The 20295-nt window shown below is 34.9% G+C and overlaps 2 protein-coding genes across 2 annotated transcripts; both read left to right on the plus strand.

The window, feature by feature from the left end:
* The first annotated feature begins 1201 nt into the window (after positions 1–1201).
* LOC123891171 (caffeoylshikimate esterase-like) lies at positions 1202–19665 on the plus strand. Its single transcript, XM_045941012.1, has 7 exons — positions 1202–1505; positions 4349–4429; positions 17642–17707; positions 17806–17936; positions 18190–18327; positions 18481–18579; positions 18908–19665. The coding sequence occupies exons 1-7, from the start codon at positions 1256–1258 to the stop codon at positions 19280–19282; spliced, it is 1140 nt and encodes a 379-aa protein (XP_045796968.1). The 5' UTR covers positions 1202–1255; the 3' UTR covers positions 19283–19665.
* LOC123891170 lies at positions 6045–11765 on the plus strand. The gene is made up of 2 exons (XM_045941011.1): positions 6045–6508; positions 9389–11765. The coding sequence occupies exon 2, from the start codon at positions 9437–9439 to the stop codon at positions 10823–10825; it is 1389 nt and encodes a 462-aa protein (XP_045796967.1). The 5' UTR covers positions 6045–6508; positions 9389–9436; the 3' UTR covers positions 10826–11765.
* Positions 19666–20295: the final 630 nt, after the last annotated feature.

Below are 20295 nucleotides of genomic sequence, written 5' to 3' on the forward strand. Positions count from 1 at the left end.
GATTTATACATTGCCTTACTATTATCAAGTGACAATATTGTCATTAAATTCATGAAACAAAACAAATAAAGAATAAGGGAATAATTTTGTGATCTTAACTCGGTTAATAGGGTTATTGATATACATAAGCTGAGGTTCAATACTCAACTTTTTCGCCTCAAAGATAAAATTTTAATCACTATGTTACTTGACGAAAGAAAAAAAGAATAAGGGGGCATTAAAAGATGAAAAGATGATCTAGACAAAAAAAAAAAGATAAAATGAAAAGATAAGATAATTGGACAGCTTAAAGACCATTTTTACTTTGATAATTTTTTATTTTTGTCTAAAACTCTCCGGTTTGTTAACACATCCGTCAGTCCTTTAATCTTTTTGTAGTATCTCTCAACCAATTCACAACTCTTACGGATACAACAAAATAATTTTACTAGAATCTCACTAAATTTATAATGCAATAACATACCAATAATATGAGAATATTTGCTAAATTTGGAATGAAAAAACTCATTGTTTCAATCTTCTTTTTTACTTAATCATTTGATTCCTAGGAATAAAAAATCCAATTAGAGTTTAAGGATTGCATATCATCATATGTACAGAGAGCAAAGCAGCAATCAACAACACTAATTGAACAAAAATTAATATTCAAACATATGCTAGACTATGTTTATTAATTTATGCTCGCGATTACAATCTTTGGACGATTATACTTAGTTGGCTAGGCGCACATGCACGCACGCACATATAAGTAAAACCACAAAATATAATTTAGCATCTACAAACTTCTTTATATCACTGCTTAATTATGTAACTTAATTTAGAGAATATATATGGGGCTAGTCTTCCACGACTCACATTTATAGGTTAGACTTTACTTATTTCATGATCGAACTCCAGATTAATAGATCTCTTTTCCTAAGAACCGGATGGTTAACAAAAAAAATTAGGCCAACAAGTAACATATCTATTCATTATTATTTCAAAACAAGAAGTAACATTTTCCTTTTGTCTTTCAGTTACTTTTCCACCATCTCAAAGCAAGTTCTTTCTTGTATTTAAAAATATTTTTTCTTTTCTTTCTTTGGAACTTCACGTTAACCATTTGAAGCAACCAATTGGGCCTTCATATTCATTCATTTATAGTATACTATAAATATTTAATAAAATGCATCAAATTATATATTTACCAATCATAGTAAGTTGATACGTATCAACCACTTAGTTGATTTGAAAAATTAAATTCAAACAACGTGCCATGATGGGTAATTCCAAGAATAATATGGTTATTATTATTCATATTGTTGTGTTATTTTCTATATGTTTGGCAGTGGCAAATTCGGCTGAGTTTAATTTTCCAGCAGTATTCAACTTGGGTGATTCAAATTCGGACACAGGTGAACTTTCAGTTGGATTGGGGTTTCAGCTTGTCCTACCTTATGGACAGAACTACTTCAAAACTCCTTCTGGAAGGGCATGTGATGGTCGTCTCATTGTTGATTTCCTAAGTAACAATCCTTATTCCTTATAACTATTAGTATTCTGGCTTTTTTTAAAGATTTAAGGCATGTTTGAATTAACTTATTTTTGAGCTTATGCAAATAGCTTATCTGATTTTATATATTATTATAAGTTTGTCAAGATAGTTTATGATAAAATAGCTTAAAAAAATACAATTTTCACTAGTGTGAACTTATAAAATAACAGAAAACCTAATTTATATTGCATAAGTTGTTTGTATAAACTCAAAAATAAGCTAATCCAAACGGACTCTTAATTGACAGATTTCATATTTTTAAAAAGACTAAATTGCACTTTTGCCTTCCTAACTTTCACAAATTTGTTTTTAATTTAGAAATTTAAGTCGTGTGAATATTAATTAAAGAAAATAAAAAAATATAATTAATATATTATTAATATTAAATTAAAAATAAATTGAAAATTACATAATTCACACTCAATTTTTTGATTTCTCTCATTCTCATTAGTTAAATATGACTTTAGTCATGCATTTCAATAACAAATAACATCAACCATTGTATATCAATCATACTGTATCTTGTAAAGAATAATTTATCTCTTATTTTTTCTATGTACTATTAAATATGATTATTTAAATCATGTATTCCATGTGATAATAAATATTATATATATTTTTATGTACTATTAAAGTTGATCCCTTGTCATTTTTATTTTATATTCATGAAACTCTTTTATCTAAAATTTATCAAATAATTCGTTATATTTAAATAATTACATAAAATTTTGCAATACCCTGTTAGTTTATCTTTCGTCTCTTATTTGTTTTCATCAATTCTTTTGTATTTTTTCTTTTTCTTTCTTCTTTTTGCACACCTGCATAAAAATAAGTGACGTTGATGATAACGTATAAAAGCAATTTTTTCTAAAATATTGTCTTTACTTTACTTTAGTGGACTAAGAAAATGTTTAAAATGCAAAATTGAAAGCTCGCAGGAGTAAAACTACAACCTTTAACTCTTAGATGGCATAATTATTATTTTTTGTTGTTCAAAAAATGGCATAATTATTTTTTTAAGAATTAATAGTGTATTAGTAGGTCTAAATATTTTTATTTTATACTCTAACGCCATAATGGATGTTGCCAATCTGGTGTGCACTAATAACTAATTAGGTGAAGAATTATTTCTTTTGACCAATTAGGTGACGAATTTTGCTACTTCCTTCATCATTTAAAAACTTGGCATTTTGAGGTGTTTACACGTACTAAAATTAAGAATAAAATAATGAATGCACTAGTATGAGTGTTTACACGTTATAATCAGTAACCACAAAGATGAAATTCTGTGTAAGCAAAAAAGTGGGCTATGTGATTAAAAAAAAAGTGGGCTAAGCCACTGCTCTGGAAATGGTATACAATTTTTTTTCTCTATCCCTACAATAACATCATTCCCACCAAGTGCTCTTGATTAGCTCAAACTGCTCAACAAACTTATAACTAAAAATATACTTAATTTATAGTCAAAACAAGAAAAAATAATAATTTATAGTAGTAACTAAAAGTATAATTTGCTACTACTAGTACTTGCGTATAGACGTATATGTTCAACAAATTACTAAATTTTTTTCCTTCTTTTCAAGTAATTTAGGGTGTGTTTATTTTAGATTTTTTCAAGCAATTTTTTATTTAAAAAAATTTATTTCATCAGTTTAATAGTGTTTGCTATGGAGTTTTACACACAACCCACAAAACTTTTGTTTCATCTAACTATTTGTATGTGTAATGTGTAAAACTCCTCCCTTTATGAATGATCGGTACACCTCATGTTTGGTTGAGAGCGAGACATTCCACTTTACGAATATCTAATAACCTCATTGACGATGCGTAGTTTCTCTCCCAATGATGTGTGCATTCTTCATTCTCTAAAGCTAGTGATGCCATAAACATTGATCATGATCATAAGGCCTAATTATCAAGTCATACCGTCTTTTGACCAAGTCTTGGTGATTGTGCTAAACCTTAGTAGAGTTGAAAAATATTCAACTTCCAAAAAAATATTTCTATATTTCCTTAATAAAACAAAGAAATGAGTATTGTACTATAAATAAAGTCAAACTTTTTTACTATAATGTACTGTAGTACTAACTATGTACCAAAAATGTAGACTGTCAATGTCCCTTTGATCTTGTTACACTTGGTCAGTCCTCAAAAATGAAACCTGGGAAATCCAGATGTATCTATAATTAATGAGTTACTAGTTGGTTGGCATGGTCTTTTGTTACAGAAGGGTACAGTTCTTTTTATGTACAAAAGGGGCAGTGCCCCACGGAAGGGTACAGTTGAAGAGTAAACTAAAGGATGATGCAATGCAACACATATTTCTATAATCTGACAGCTCTAATTAAGAAGTACAGATTTCTATAATTTTAGCAGTTTAAAATTTCAACAGTTAATTTCTAATCGAACCGTCCTAATTAGTTACTACTGTGTTAACGTAATTACTGCTGCGTAGAATTCTATTCCAATATTTTATTGCGTGAGATTGATCATGTAAGCCGTCAAACTTTTATACAGATCAACTAATTAAAACTACTAACTAATAGTAATTAAGTTACTATGTTTAGTCTAGTCGTGAGAAGTTTGAGTAATATGCATGAAGTACTGAGTTCGATTATCTGCTCAATGTAATAAAATAAACTACTAACTAGTAATTATTATTATTATTATTATTTTGGTAGAGTACTAACTAGTAATTAACTATCTCATAATCTAATAATTTTGTACATCTCTAATCTAATATGGAGTATACTATAGTAGATGATAAATAAAACATATGTAGCTAATTTTGATAGCATGATGAGTGCCCTGCAGAATGTGGAGTAAGGCTAGCTTGTGCCAAATATGCTGTGTATGGTATTGATTATGAAGGACATGGACGTTCTGAAGGTGTTCGTTGTTACCAGGGTTTTAAATTGCGGACCGCATCACCTGATGCGGCCGCAATATTGCAGATGCGGTAGGCACTGCAACCGCATCAGACCGCAATTGCGGTGTGAACTCAAATCGCGCGTGATGCCGCAACGCAACCGCAACGCAACGGCGTTTTGACCGCAACAGTCCAAATCAAGGAAAACAGAGAATCTCAATTTCAGAAAACAGGAAAAAAAGCAATAAAACAAAAAAAAAAAGCAATTTTTTCAGAGAATCAGAATCTTGAAAATTCAAAGTAACTTACTTTTTCTTTTTCCTTTATGTCAATTCCATTCATTTTAGAATCAGGACACCAAAAACGCAGGCTGCAAAGAAACAGAAGAACAAGACCAAAAACGCAGGCTGCAGGCTGCAGGAAACCGAATCACAAAACTCCACACCGAAACCTCACCGTAACATACAGTCCCCCGGATTCCAATCGGCCTGATCTGCTCTCTCTCAAGGTATGTTATTGTTAACTACTCATTCATGTTTTGTTCTTTCCTTGTTTCTGGCTTTTTGGGTTTTGTTTGTAAGTTTGATTTTAACTTTGGTTAATTTGCCACCGTGTGTATTTTGGGGCTATAGAGTTTTGTGTTTCTTTGGGTGTTTGTGAGTGGGTAAGAGTGAAGAGAAGATCTGTGAGGTTGAAGAACAGAAAGAGAGAAGAGAAGATCTGTGAGGAGGTTGAAGAACAGAGAGAATGAGATCTGTTTTTTTTTTACGGTAATGAGATCTTTTTTTGTTAAAGAGCGGTGGTGTTTATACTTTATTGTTTAATTATTATAATAATTATAATTATAACTATTTTATTTTATTTTAGTGGGGGAAGAATGGAAGTGGAGAAAAAATTGGGGGGAAAATGAAAATATAGTGGGGGGAAGAATGGAAGTGGAGAAAAAATTGGTAGTGGGGTATTTTTTTATTTCTTTCTAATTTTATTGTAGATTTATTTTATTTTTTTGTCAAAAAATAGATTTATTTTTTATATAGTAAGTGATATTTATGTTAACTTTTTTATTTACTATTTAGATAAATGAAATTAATTTTGATACATTGTTAGTGTAAAAAATAATTGTTGTGTTTTTTTTTTGTAAGTAAAAAAAATTATTGTGTTAGTTGTAAACAAAAAAAAAAATATTTTGTTAGTTTATATTTTAATTTGTAAATAATTATTAGTTAGTTTATGTTATTGATTGACATTTATTTATTATTATATTTAATTTAATAGGTACGATTAAATATACACAATGCCGCCAAGAGAAGAATTTCCTACAAAAAGATTAGAGGGTGCTCCAAGTGATGATATTGGATGGCACTTTGGAACACCGGTGCCTGGAAATAGAAACAATGTTCGTTGTAAACTTTGTACAGAAATAATAAAAGGTGGCATTACGAGATTGAAGCAACATTTAGCACATATTGTCATACCCTAATTTTGTCCTACCCTTTTTTTAAAAAAAATTAATTTTCATCACTTATTTTCTATTATTATTATTATTATTATTATTATTATTATTATTATTTATTAATATTTATTATTGTTTTTTTTTATTTTATTAAAAAATCAAAAAAAAAAAGTCAAAGTGTCCAGGAGCAGCAAAGGTCAGGGACGCTTTTTTCCAGCCCAGAAATTTTTCTTTCCTTTCTTCTCTTTCTCTTCCTGCAATACCACAGAAACAAAAGGAAAAGTTAAAACCTGCAACCTGCATCACCACCTCATGTCACAATCTCTCTAACTCTCAATTTTGTCTTTCCATCAGCAACAAACCCTAATTTTTGGGTATATATAACAGGAGCCAGAGAAAAAAATGGGGAGGAGAAATTCAGAGAAGAAAAAAAACCAAAAAAACACATTTTTTCATCATTTTTTTCATTTTTCGAAATCACACCAAACACCTTCTAAACTTCAATTTTCTTTCACTAATCCCTTCTAACACATACCAGTAGCGAAGCACACAAGGAAAAAACGAAGGAAAACCGTTGAGAGAAGCTTACTCAAACTCCAAAATTGCAAAGAAAAGAGTGAGTTCTAACTCATCTAAGCAAGCTTCAAAACAAGTTAGTTTCTAAACGTTTTTTACTCATGAGTACCCACTGAAGCTTTTCCAACCTTTAATTTTGTCTAAATCGCACAAATGTAGATTTTCAAATTTTTGGGGTTTAAAAGTTTCGAACTTTTTTTGAGATATAAACATCTTTTAAAAAATATAAGTTTATATTCATGATCTACGTGAAAAACCGAGCAAACCGATGTATTATTTTTAAATTTTTGACGAAGAATTGATGATGTTGTGTTGGAGCCGAGAGCTTCAATGAAGCTTCAATGGCTTCTTTTTGTTCTTCATCGTGAGGTTGAAGGAGATGGGGTTGAAGACGATGACGTGTCAGCACGTCATTGGCTCCCCCTTTATTTTAAAACATAACCGTTTGATTTTATTTTAAAGATCCAAGGGCTGAGATCTGTTATGTGATTTTTAAATCACAGCCACATGATTTAATCAAAAGGCTCAGATCCATGACGTCTACTGTGCACCTCTGTTATCATGCCACACTGGATTATTTTTCTGCTTATTTTTTGTTTGGACGAATTAGAGATTGGGCTGGGCCTGGTATTGCAGATTGCTATTGCTTCACCCCCCAGAACCCATTTTCGCACCCCCAGTTACGTTTTGCTTATTTTTTAGTGCTTATTTATATAAGTGCTTATTCAAATAAGAGCTTATTCACATAAGTGCTTATTTAGATAAGTGCTTATCATTTGGAAATGATTATTTGAGTTGTTGATTAATTAGTCAATTAATTAAACACTTGATTAGGTGAGTAACCATTTTAAGTTGTTTGATTAAAAGTGTTTAAGTTACTAAGTGCTTAAATGGTTAAACACTTAAATAAGTGATTATTAGTTAAGTGATTAATTAATCAAAACCTCTCAAGCTTATTTTAATAAGTTCATATGCAATGTTTGGATTGTTTACTTGACTTAATACTTTCATCTGAAGTTTGTTTCTCAAAAACACTTCTTTACTTGAAAAACCCCATAATCAAATCATAATTGGAATGAAAAAGGGTTAGTCTGACGTATGGCTTTCTTTCTCTGAATGATTCGAGACCCTGACGTATGGCTCGTGACTTGAATCATTCTCATTCCCCAACGCCAAAAAAACATTAAAACACTTCATCATCCGCTTTATCTTTCCTTTTGATTTTCTTAAATCAAATAAAAGAACTTAAGCATAATTAGAGTGAAAAGGGGTTAGTCTGACGTATGGCTTTCTTCCCCGGATAATTCGAGGCCCTGACGTATGGCTCGTGACTCGGATTATCCTCATTCTCGGACGTTTTCATTAAAACTCCTAAAATCAACACAACACACTCAAACCTTTTCTCTGCCCACGCGCGCAGTAAAAGTAAAACCCTTTTCACAAAACGGGTGACGTTTTTGTCCTTTCTCCGTAACACAAACAACGCTTAAGCCTCCGCCGTGCGAGCATACAAGCAGCGTTTAAATACGAGAATGCGACCTTCTCCGTAATACAAACCACGCTTAAGCCTCCGAAGTGCGAGCATACAAGCAGCGTCTAACTACGAGAATGCGACTTAGACGTCATGCGTCTAAAAGCAACCAACCCACAAACATTTTTTACCCTGAACTACGAAACCCTGATTTTCCCATTGCACCTGGGAATACGTAGGAGCAGGATTCAACATCTTGTCGGGCACCATAATAAAAAACAAAACCTTTTTCCCCGCATTCATAATAACATAAATAATAATAAAAACAAACTTTTTCTATCGATGAAGCAAGAAACGAGTAATCAAGCAAACATTAAAAAACACATTAAAGCAAACAAACATTTCCCTCTAAAAGGTTCCCGTTGAGTACAACGGATGTGAGGGGTGCTAATACCTTCCCCTCGCATAACCAACTCCCGAACCCTTTTTTCTCTACCCCCAAGGTTTTCTCGATATTTTCCTTTCCTTTTTTGGGATAAATAAAATTCGGTGGCGACTCTGTTCCTTTTCGAGTGTTCACACTCGACGAGTATTTTTCGCGCCGCGACAGCTGGCGACTCCGCTGGGGAATACTAAACCTTTTGAGAGTTAAGCCTAATTTAGTGGGGTTTTCGCTTGTTTGCCTTAATGTGTATGTTATTTACATATTTGCTTTTTCTTTACTGCTTTTAATATTATATTGCATGCTTGCTTGAATATTATCTGCTATATTTCTCTCTTCTTCTTCATCTCCTTTCTTTTTCCTTTTGCCCACTTGGGCCGGTTACCGGTTATTGAGTGAAAAGTCCTACACCCGGACTTGAGGAAAACTTAGGACATAACGGTGGATCATTGTTGACCTTCCTGACGTATGGCTCGTAAGGTTGGCATGATACCCCACCTAGAGTAGATTCTCTTGACGATGTCGGTTCTCCTGACGTATGGCTCGCAGGACCGATGTTTTCTTGTGGGGTCCGTGACTCTAGGAACCTTTTTAATTAACCTAGAACCCAAAACGTGTTACTAGGAACCTTTGTAGATGAGATTTATCTATGATTCTAGAACCCGTGTTAAACCTAGAACAAACATGTGAGAATGGGATGGGTTGCAGGTAACTCTGAGCCGTTGGCCTTCCAAATTTACACCTAATATGTTCTGGTTCGCCCGATCTACTACATGACATAATATTTTCATCCATGCATTCATGACAATAGTCATACATATACATTTTGGTTTTCAAGGAACTAAATAGACACTAGTTACATAAGCATAAGGTTTTTAAATCATGGGAAGTAAAAGTTTGAATTTTTCTTATATCCCGAAACACTTATGATAACTATGTGTCTACGATTCCCTTAAACTAAAATGGCTAAAAAAAAGAAATAAAGAATTTTGCATGCATTTTCATTCATAAATTGCATCTCATTCCATTCGTTCTATAACCAGTCATATTCCCGACGCCAGTATTGGACAAGAAACGTCACCAAACAAGTCATGGAGAATTGGCAAGACCAGCACGATGCCTTGAAAGGCGAGGTGGCACAATTGACTGAAAAGTTGGACAAGGCTCTTGAGTTGTTGATTAATCTGAATAAACCAGCACAACCAGTTGTGGTTGAAACATCGGTTCCTGCACCCCAAGGAGGAACTTCAGCAGTAAACACAGTTTGTCCAACTTTTGGTTTACCCGTTGGGCATACTCCTCAGAATCAGGCTGAAATTCAACAGTCTCCTCAGAATACCCAGACTAGGGTCCCTCTGAACCAACAAGGTTTTGTTTCACAACAAGAGAATCTGGATGATCCCAGAAATGCTTATCAGAGTCCAGGGTTATTTGATGATGTGCCAAAGGTTAATTCTAATGTTCCTCAGCTGGAGGAAGCTCATCAGAAATTCAAGGCTATTGAAGACCGTCTAAGTATGATGGAAGGAGGTGATTCCCTAGACTTTGCCAATATGTGTCTAGTTCCAGACTTGGTGCTCCCGCCAAAATTTAAGGTCCCTGACTTTGAGAAGTATAAAGGCATCAGCTGTCCAAAGAATCATCTGATTATGTATAGCCGGAAGATGGCCTCCTTTGCTAGTGACGACAAGCTCATGATGCATTGCTTCCAAGATAGCCTCACCGGGGCATCACTCAACTGGTACATGCAGCTGGAAGGGAACCGAATCCTGTCATGGCGAGATTTGGCAAATGCTTTCATTAAACAGTACCAATACAACATTGACATGGCTCCGGATCGTACTCAGTTACAAAACATGTCCCAAAAGGAGGGTGAGCCGTTCAGGGTTTATGCTCAACGTTGGAGAGAATTGGCTGCGCAAGTACGTCCTCCACTCTTAGAAGCTGAACTAGTGGACATATTCACTAACACTTTGCAAGGGGCATATTTTGAAAGAATGGTCGGAAGTGTTTCGTCTAACTTTTCAGATCTGGTGAAGATAGGAGAGAGGATTGAAATCGGGATTAAGAGCGGTAAGATCCAAACCAATTTGGGTAACCATAATACCTCGAAGGAGCCTGCAAACAGTTTCGTCAAGAAAGAAGAGGGGGAAACCAATGTTGTTACTCACAAGGGGAGAGTTCTTAAGCCAATCCCAATGCCTTACAGCCAGCTCTTACCATATTTGGTGCACAATGGGATGGTAACCCCAAGGGCCACAAAGCCAAGAACCGCGCCATTCCCTGCGTGGTACAATCCTCAAGCCAAGTGCGAATATCATGCTGGGACAGAAGGTCATTCGGTAGATAACTGTCAGTCCTTCAAGAACAAGGTTCAAGATCTGGTGACTAAGAAATTGTTGACCTTCAAAGAGGGAGAGCCAAACATACAAGACAATCCGTTGCCCGGCCATGCGGACCCATCTATGGATGCCAGTTGACAAGCTTAAGGGCTAATTATCGTTAGACTGTTCTCATGTTTGTAATTCTCCTATTTGCAAGAGTTTGATTTGTGTTTAAACTTGTTTATTCGCAATAGTAATCAAAAATGGAATAATAATGCATGTTTTGAATTAATCTTTTCATGTTCATTCACTTTTTTCTTCTTCTCCACAAAAGCAATAATTATATATTTCACTCATTTCATTTCTTTCATTATCAAATCTGTTTGAATAAAGATTGGAGGGAGGATGATGTAAAACGAAATAACCAAAATTGCTACAGTATGCTTTCGGATAAAACTTTGCTGATGATGTAAGGCATTGTTTCAATCCTCAAACACCGGAGAAATAAGGAAGATAATCCGTAGTCACCCCTGTTGAGCCTAGAAGTTGGTGTTTCTTTTCTATACGAAAAAACCCGCATTTTTAACCCGGGGCAGGGTAGTGTTCAGTTAATTCAACCATGCGTTCGAGTTTCAAGAGAAGAACATCTCATTCGAGGATCAATCACATTTCCTTCCTTGAACACATCACACAATCTCAAGGAAATAAAAGAGAGTCAAAAAGAGAATTTGTTTTCATCGACCTTTATCAAGGCAGTCACAATTCTCCAACAAAAAGAAGAAAGAAAAGCCCGCTAAGTCAAAACTCAAAATGACTTAGGCAAAAATTAGGGCATCCCGGTGGATTAAAAACTCAAAAATAGTCCAGGCAAAAATTAGGGATTACAAACAAAAAAGAGTGTCACCAATGAAGTCAAAATCATGTGACCAAAACAAAAAGTAAGTGACTGTCACGTCAAAGAGCATCACTGACCTATAAGCCATCGTATCCTCACCATCACGTTTCCAAAATCTCTTGGAACTTGAGAGCATAGGTTGAATTAATTGAACGTAGGACTGAAGAACATCAAGGAGAATGGGTTGGGTTTAAAATACAATTTTGAGCCTCATATCCTTTTATTCAGAAACAGTGAACCAGGCCACGTTACAACCCTCAAAAGACCTAATTGAATCAAGGTTTATTTTGAAAGCATACAGTAGCAAGGTTGCGTTAACCTGACTCCCAATATCTTTTTGTTGATCATCAGTGTTGATATCATATTCTCGCACCCTCTTTCACAACATCTATCAATCTCATCTCAATCTTAATTTCAAAACTAGCATGCACATTGCATTAGAATTACAATTTTGAATAGACAGGTTTATCTGCAAATCAGCACTTAACAAAAAGGAAGTTTCAGCTATGAGCAGTCACCAAGTGATCATCAAGAAATTTGGTCCAATCTGGGGCAACTATCTCGGAACTTCAATTAACCAAGAGGGACATTCCCTAGAAGAGTCATTCAGTACGGAAAAAATGCTCAAGACCATATCATGGAAGCTGCATCAAAACCCAGGTGTTCAAGACCTAACAAACTAGCTCAAGATGTTCCTAATTAGGGGCAAACCACCTTAGGATCCTGACAATCAAGAGTGAACCCTTGTGACTAGGGGCACCTGAAGATCTCGTTGGTCCGGCCAAGAACATTTCAAGAATGGGTCAATCGGGGTTGCAACTCCAAACACCAGTTTGATCAAAGACATACCTCCTAGAAAAGGGGCACCAATGTTAGTAAGTTGACTAATCACTTCAAAGACCCAATTGACGGTGGCAAGACAGGTTACACAGGGGCAACTCCTCCTCATACCTTCAAGGCGGCCAAGCCAAATCTAGCATACATCCACAACTGTTGAGTCCGGAATTGGCGTCGGGATTATGTTGACACAACATCAGGCCACATTTCTACAAAAAGCCTTGAACATTCACCGGTTCTAAACCAATCCTCACCCACTACAGGGGCATTCATAGTAACATGAAAATCATGGCATTAACCATCTTCATGCATTAATCATGTCATTTCATTCTAGCAAATCGACATCACGCATTAATCATATGCCCCATACCACAAACTCAATAACCTCGAGACTAAACAGCAAAACAAGTATCCTCAAGCAAAAGTCCAATTGTTATTGGCGCACCTCAAAAATCCAATTGTTATTGGTACCAAATCAAAGCCCAATCGTTATTGGCACCCACTCAAAAGTCCAATCGTCATTGGCACACCCAAAATCCAATTATTATTGGTACCCAGCAAAAGTCCAATCGTCATTGGCACACCCAAAATCCAATTGTTATTGGTACCCAGCAAAAAGTCCAATCGTTATTGGCACCAACTCAAAGCCCAATCGTTATTGGCACCCACTCAAAAGTCCAATCGTCATTGGCACACCCAAAATCCAATTGTTATTGGTACCCACTCTAAGTCCAATCGTTATTGGCACCCATCAAAATCCCATATTTACTAGCACTCCAAATATCGACTTTGCTGAACCTACTCAACCAATACGGTCATCACATGCACTAATCATGCATTTCACTTCATGCATTCATGCATCTTGTGCATATCATGAATCGAAAAATTCATGTGCATTAACTTTGTATCTTTAGGCATTAAAATATGCATAAACAATCATTGCATCATCCAAAGCATGCATGCATAAAAGCATATTCAAAGGTTTCTCCCCGCAGAGTACAACCTTCAGTCTTCAAGCACGAGCAAGGTGGAGTCACCTTTTCCCCAGCAAGTCTGAATTGAAAGATGTCCAGCTTTCTCCCCAGCAAGTCTTTTGTAGAATCCTCAGGCAAGATATCTTAAAAGGACATCCCCAGCAGGATCTCATAGAAGAGCATCTCTTCACCTCAAGATCGACCTTCAGTGTGGGCGGCTGGATAAGATAAAAAAGAGATTGACCTTCAGTGTGGGCGGCTGAATAAGATCAAAAGTGGATTGACCTTCAGTGTGGGCGGCTGGATAAAATCAAAACAGAAGATTGACCTTCAGTGTGGGCGGCTGAATAAGATCAAAAGGGATTGACCTTCAGTGAGGGCGGCTGAATAAGATCAAACCAAGGATTGACCTTCAGTGTGGGCGGCTGAATAAGATCAAAAGAGATCGACCTTCAGCGTGGGCGGCTGAATAAGATCAAAAGTGGATTGACCTTCAGTGTGGGCGGCTGGATAAAATCAAAACAGAAGATTGACCTTCAGTGCGGGCGGCTGAATAAGATCAAAAGGGATTGACCTTCAGTGAGGGCGGCTGAATAAGATCAAACCAAGATCGACCTTCAGTGTGGGCGGCTGGATAAGATCAAAACAGAAGATTGACCTTCAGTGTGAGCGGCTGAATAAGATCAAAAGAGGATTGACCTTCAGTGTGGGCGGCTGGATAAAATCACTTTCAAAGATTGACCTTCAGTGTGGGCGGCTGAATAAGATCAAACCAAGTATTGACCTTCAGTGTGGGCGGCTGAATAAGATCGAATCATGGATCAGAGTATTGACCTTCAGTGTGGGCGGCTGAATAAAATCAGAATCATTTCTACCTTTGGTATCCAGCTTTCAAGGGAAGTGGATCTCATTCCCTATCATCTTTGAACTCACTTTTCTCCTTGGAGCAAAATTAGGGCATTTGTATTTAATTACCTTGCACCACAAGAATATGAAGACAAATGTCATACACATTCATGGGTCCAAGATAATTAAATAGGGGCAGCTGTCATACCCTAATTTTGTCCTACCCTTTTTTTAAAAAAAATTAATTTTCATCACTTATTTTCTATTATTATTATTATTATTATTATTATTATTATTATTATTATTATTTATTAATATTTATTATTGTTTTTTTTTATTTTATTAAAAAATCAAAAAAAAAAAGTCAAAGTGTCCAGGAGCAGCAAAGGTCAGGGACGCTTTTTTCCAGCCCAGAAATTTTTCTTTCCTTTCTTCTCTTTCTCTTCCTGCAATACCACAGAAACAAAAGGAAAAGTTAAAACCTGCAACCTGCATCACCACCTCATGTCACAATCTCTCTAACTCTCAATTTTGTCTTTCCATCAGCAACAAACCCTAATTTTTGGGTATATATAACAGGAGCCAGAGAAAAAAATGGGGAGGAGAAATTCAGAGAAGAAAAAAAACCAAAAAAACACATTTTTTCATCATTTTTTTCATTTTTCGAAATCACACCAAACACCTTCTAAACTTCAATTTTCTTTCACTAATCCCTTCTAACACATACCAGTAGCGAAGCACACAAGGAAAAAACGAAGGAAAACCGTTGAGAGAAGCTTACTCAAACTCCAAAATTGCAAAGAAAAGAGTGAGTTCTAACTCATCTAAGCAAGCTTCAAAACAAGTTAGTTTCTAAACGTTTTTTACTCATGAGTACCCACTGAAGCTTTTCCAACCTTTAATTTTGTCTAAATCGCACAAATGTAGATTTTCAAATTTTTGGGGTTTAAAAGTTTCGAACTTTTTTTGAGATATAAACATCTTTTAAAAAATATAAGTTTATATTCATGATCTACGTGAAAAACCGAGCAAACCGATGTATTATTTTTAAATTTTTGACGAAGAATTGATGATGTTGTGTTGGAGCCGAGAGCTTCAATGAAGCTTCAATGGCTTCTTTTTGTTCTTCATCGTGAGGTTGAAGGAGATGGGGTTGAAGACGATGACGTGTCAGCACGTCATTGGCTCCCCCTTTATTTTAAAACATAACCGTTTGATTTTATTTTAAAGATCCAAGGGCTGAGATCTGTTATGTGATTTTTAAATCACAGCCACATGATTTAATCAAAAGGCTCAGATCCATGACGTCTACTGTGCACCTCTGTTATCATGCCACACTGGATTATTTTTCTGCTTATTTTTTGTTTGGACGAATTAGAGATTGGGCTGGGCCTGGTATTGCAGATTGCTATTGCTTCACCCCCCAGAACCCATTTTCGCACCCCCAGTTACGTTTTGCTTATTTTTTAGTGCTTATTTATATAAGTGCTTATTCAAATAAGAGCTTATTCACATAAGTGCTTATTTAGATAAGTGCTTATCATTTGGAAATGATTATTTGAGTTGTTGATTAATTAGTCAATTAATTAAACACTTGATTAGGTGAGTAACCATTTTAAGTTGTTTGATTAAAAGTGTTTAAGTTACTAAGTGCTTAAATGGTTAAACACTTAAATAAGTGATTATTAGTTAAGTGATTAATTAATCAAAACCTCTCAAGCTTATTTTAATAAGTTCATATGCAATGTTTGGATTGTTTACTTGACTTAATACTTTCATCTGAAGTTTGTTTCTCAAAAACACTTCTTTACTTGAAAAACCCCATAATCAAATCATAATTGGAATGAAAAAGGGTTAGTCTGACGTATGGCTTTCTTTCTCTGAATGATTCGAGACCCTGACGTATGGCTCGTGACTTGAATCATTCTCATTCCCCAACGCCAAAAAAACATTAAAACACTTCATCATCCGCTTTATCTTTCCTTTTGATTTTCTTAAATCAAATAAAAGAACTTAAGCATAATTAGAGTGAAAAGGGGTTAGTCTGACGTATGGCTTTCTTCCCCGGATAATTCGAGGCCCTGACGTATGGCTCGTGACTCGGATTATCCTCATTCTCGGACGTTTTCATTAAAACTCCTAAAATCAACACAACACACTCAAACCTTTTCTCTGCCCACGCGCGCAGTAAAAGTAAAACCCTTTTCACAAAACGGGTGACGTTTTTGTCCTTTCTCCGTAACACAAACAACGCTTAAGCCTCCGCCGTGCGAGCATACAAGCAGCGTTTAAATACGAGAATGCGACCTTCTCCGTAATACAAACCACGCTTAAGCCTCCGAAGTGCGAGCATACAAGCAGCGTCTAACTACGAGAATGCGACTTAGACGTCATGCGTCTAAAAGCAACCAACCCACAAACATTTTTTACCCTGAACTACGAAACCCTGATTTTCCCATTGCACCTGGGAATACGTAGGAGCAGGATTCAACATCTTGTCGGGCACCATAATAAAAAACAAAACCTTTTTCCCCGCATTCATAATAACATAAATAATAATAAAAACAAACTTTTTCTATCGATGAAGCAAGAAACGAGTAATCAAGCAAACATTAAAAAACACATTAAAGCAAACAAACATTTCCCTCTAAAAGGTTCCCGTTGAGTACAACGGATGTGAGGGGTGCTAATACCTTCCCCTCGCATAACCAACTCCCGAACCCTTTTTTCTCTACCCCCAAGGTTTTCTCGATATTTTCCTTTCCTTTTTTGGGATAAATAAAATTCGGTGGCGACTCTGTTCCTTTTCGAGTGTTCACACTCGACGAGTATTTTTCGCGCCGCGACACATATGTCAGGACAGGTCAAACCTTGTGCTAGAGTGAACAGACTAGTTAGGGAAAGTATGATGAAACTTCTACTTGATGCAAAAGCGAAAAGAAACGATTCAGTTAATTTTTATGATGGGAAGACCATATATTAATTTTGATTATTAATTTTTCTTTCTTTTTTTTTTGCAGCGAAGACCATATATTTATATGGAGACAAATATGATGTTGCTTTTCAAAGTCAAAATTGCAACTTAGTGCATTTATCTATTTGTGATGTATTAATTGTATTAGGATTTGCATAAACAATTATGAATGTTATTTATGTTAATGTTTCTTCCATTCGAGTCAAGTTATATTATTCATAAATAAGACACAATGTCTTAAAAATGAATTAAAATTGACATAGAATTATAAGTAAAAGATATATAAGGAATTACAATCATTATAGTACTTTTTTTGTGTTTGTGCGAATAAAAAATTATTTCACGCTGCAACGGCCGCAATTGCATCGCAGTGTTTGCATTAGCCGCAATCGCAACACCTGCAACCGCAACCGCATCCACGACCGCAACCGCAATTTAAAACCTTGGTTGTTACATTAAGAAGTTTAATAACATTGTTAATGACTGTTATGACTTTTTCAAGTCAATTAGTGGTATGGATTCAAAACCTTCTTCACTAATATCCTTTGAATTGTACATTTTAATCCGTTCTAGTTTCATCATGATTTTCATATTTTCATATTCATTTCAGATCTCGAAGAGTATAAGGGAAAGGCTAGGTTTTTGTATGGAGAGTCCATGGGTGGAGCAGTTAGTCTACTTTTGCATCAAAAAGACCCTTCTTTTTGGGACGGTGCCGTTCTTGTCGCACCCATGTGTAAGGTACGTACAATGTGTATAATGTTTTTTTACACTGACGGTATATATGAATTAAATTCATATTTTAAAAAATTCAGCGATTACAATTGATTGACAGCGTAAAACATATTTAAGTTAGCAATACCTATCAATTAAATCCATATACTTTATGTTTAGGAAAATTAATCAATCAATTCATTAGTAGCATACAAATAGTACATGAGCAAATTGTCTATAAACTTGATTAATTTGTGTAGTTATTATATTATTTTGCCAGATATCAGAGAAGGTGAAGCCACACCAAATTGTGATCAACATACTGACTAAAGTAGAAGATATCATACCAAAGTGGAAGATTGTTCCTACAAAGGATGTCATCAATTTAGCCTTCAAAGATCCAGCCAAAAGAGAAAGGGTAAGGAAGGTTTTTTCTCCTTAATTTCTTATAAATATGTAATGTTTCTTTATAGTTTATACTCTAAAATTGAGGCATTCTTAAAATGACTTGAAACTTAATGGATAGTGTTGGATTTATCTGATATGTATCTTCCTCTGACAATGGTTGCAGATAAGGAAAAACAAGTTGATTTACCAGGACAAACCCAGGTTAAAAACAGCTCTAGAAATGTTAAGAACCAGCATGAATCTTGAAGACACCTTATACAAGGTGGTTTATCAATGCATTTTTTATTCAACATAATACTTAAAGTATTTATACACCGACTTATTTGAACTTATCTACTATTATAGGCTCTTTTGAGACTATCTGGAAGAGTTTATAGGAACAACTTATAACATGTTTATAAGCTGTTTTCAACTTATCTCCATTAATTTTATATGATAGCTTATGAAATCAACTTATGACTTGAATTAGAACAATTTTATCATTTTGTTACAGAAATAGTTTATACATAAACACTTACAATGATAAGCGCTTAATTAAGTGTATCTTTTGGTTTATAAATGTAATTACTTTTTGGCTGAATTTTGAACAGGCAACCATGCCATTTTTTGTAATGCATGGAGAAACAGATACAGTGACAGATCCAGAAGTAAGTAGAGCATTATATGAGAGAGCCAGTAGCAAAGACAAGACAGTTAAATTGTACCCTGGTATGTGGCATGGTTTAACATCCGGTGAGCCTGATGACAACATTGAAAAAGTCTTTGAAGACATCATAACATGGCTTGACAAACACGCCAACAATAATGCTGCTGCTTATGAGACTTCACAAACAATTGAGACTTGTGACATGGAGAATTTGACACCAGTTGTATCATCAGCAAAGACTTTGAAGGAGACACAAAGGCGAAAATTCTATCTTTGTGGGTTGAGAGGAAGTCGTTTGTTACATCACTCGGCAACATAGGCGGTAATAATCACACTGTTGTGGTAGGGACTATGACAACGATATATATAGCAGTGTAGTGTGTAAGGAACACTCACTTTAATATTCACTTTTCAACATTCACGCTCTTATTAGGTGAAATTCATGTGGGTTCCATCACTTTGAAAATGAATCCACATAAATTGGCCAGAACTCACATGATATCATCTAATAGAAGTGTGCGTGTAAGAGAGTGTCAAAGTAAGTGTTTGATCAGAACGTACTATTCCTATACTGTTTTACTGTGGACCTCTCAAATTTTCACTGTGTTATTTACTTTTCATCTTCTGCTTCTGTGACTGTGACTTTAGTGATCCAAATTGTTTACAAAAGTAAAGCAAAGCTCCGCAATGCAATGCTCCAAATTTTCACTGTGTTATTTACTTTTTTCAACTTTATTTTTGGCCCCTATTGAAACAATAAGTCAATATAATAGATTGTTAGGTAGGCATGTTAAAGATCTTCCATGCAGAAATTATCCTACAACTCTAGAAGAATTTAAGTACCAAGTATTTTATAGGTATGAAATATTAAGAGAGAAAGTGATAATCATCTCTGGCAGTGGCAAACAATATAGCAATCAAGGCCAATAACTAAATTTGAGAGTCATGCGTTAGATGAGATATGGTTTAAAAATGTGTTTATAAGTGAGACGTATAAATAAACTAACTATATAGTGTTAAGTTATAACCAACTCAAATTTAATTATAATTAGGGCCTAATGTTGAAGGGGAAGAAAAGGAAACCATGTTGAGCTGATATACTATTTTTTGGCTATGAAGGACAAACCACAATCCTTTATCTTCTAAGGTACATACTATATAATAGATTCTAATATTTGGTACATAAATTCTTGGTAAAACAACAAATTAGAATTACACACAAAAACACAAGTACACACTACACACAATAATTGAAATTATAATATTGTTTTTTGACTCTCTAAACTTATCTACTCTCATAATTTCATTAGAATGCCAATTGAAGCAATAATC

The sequence above is a fragment of the Trifolium pratense genome, linkage group LG6, assembly GCF_020283565.1.
Source record: "Trifolium pratense cultivar HEN17-A07 linkage group LG6, ARS_RC_1.1, whole genome shotgun sequence".
NCBI classification, from domain to species: domain Eukaryota; kingdom Viridiplantae; phylum Streptophyta; class Magnoliopsida; order Fabales; family Fabaceae; genus Trifolium; species Trifolium pratense.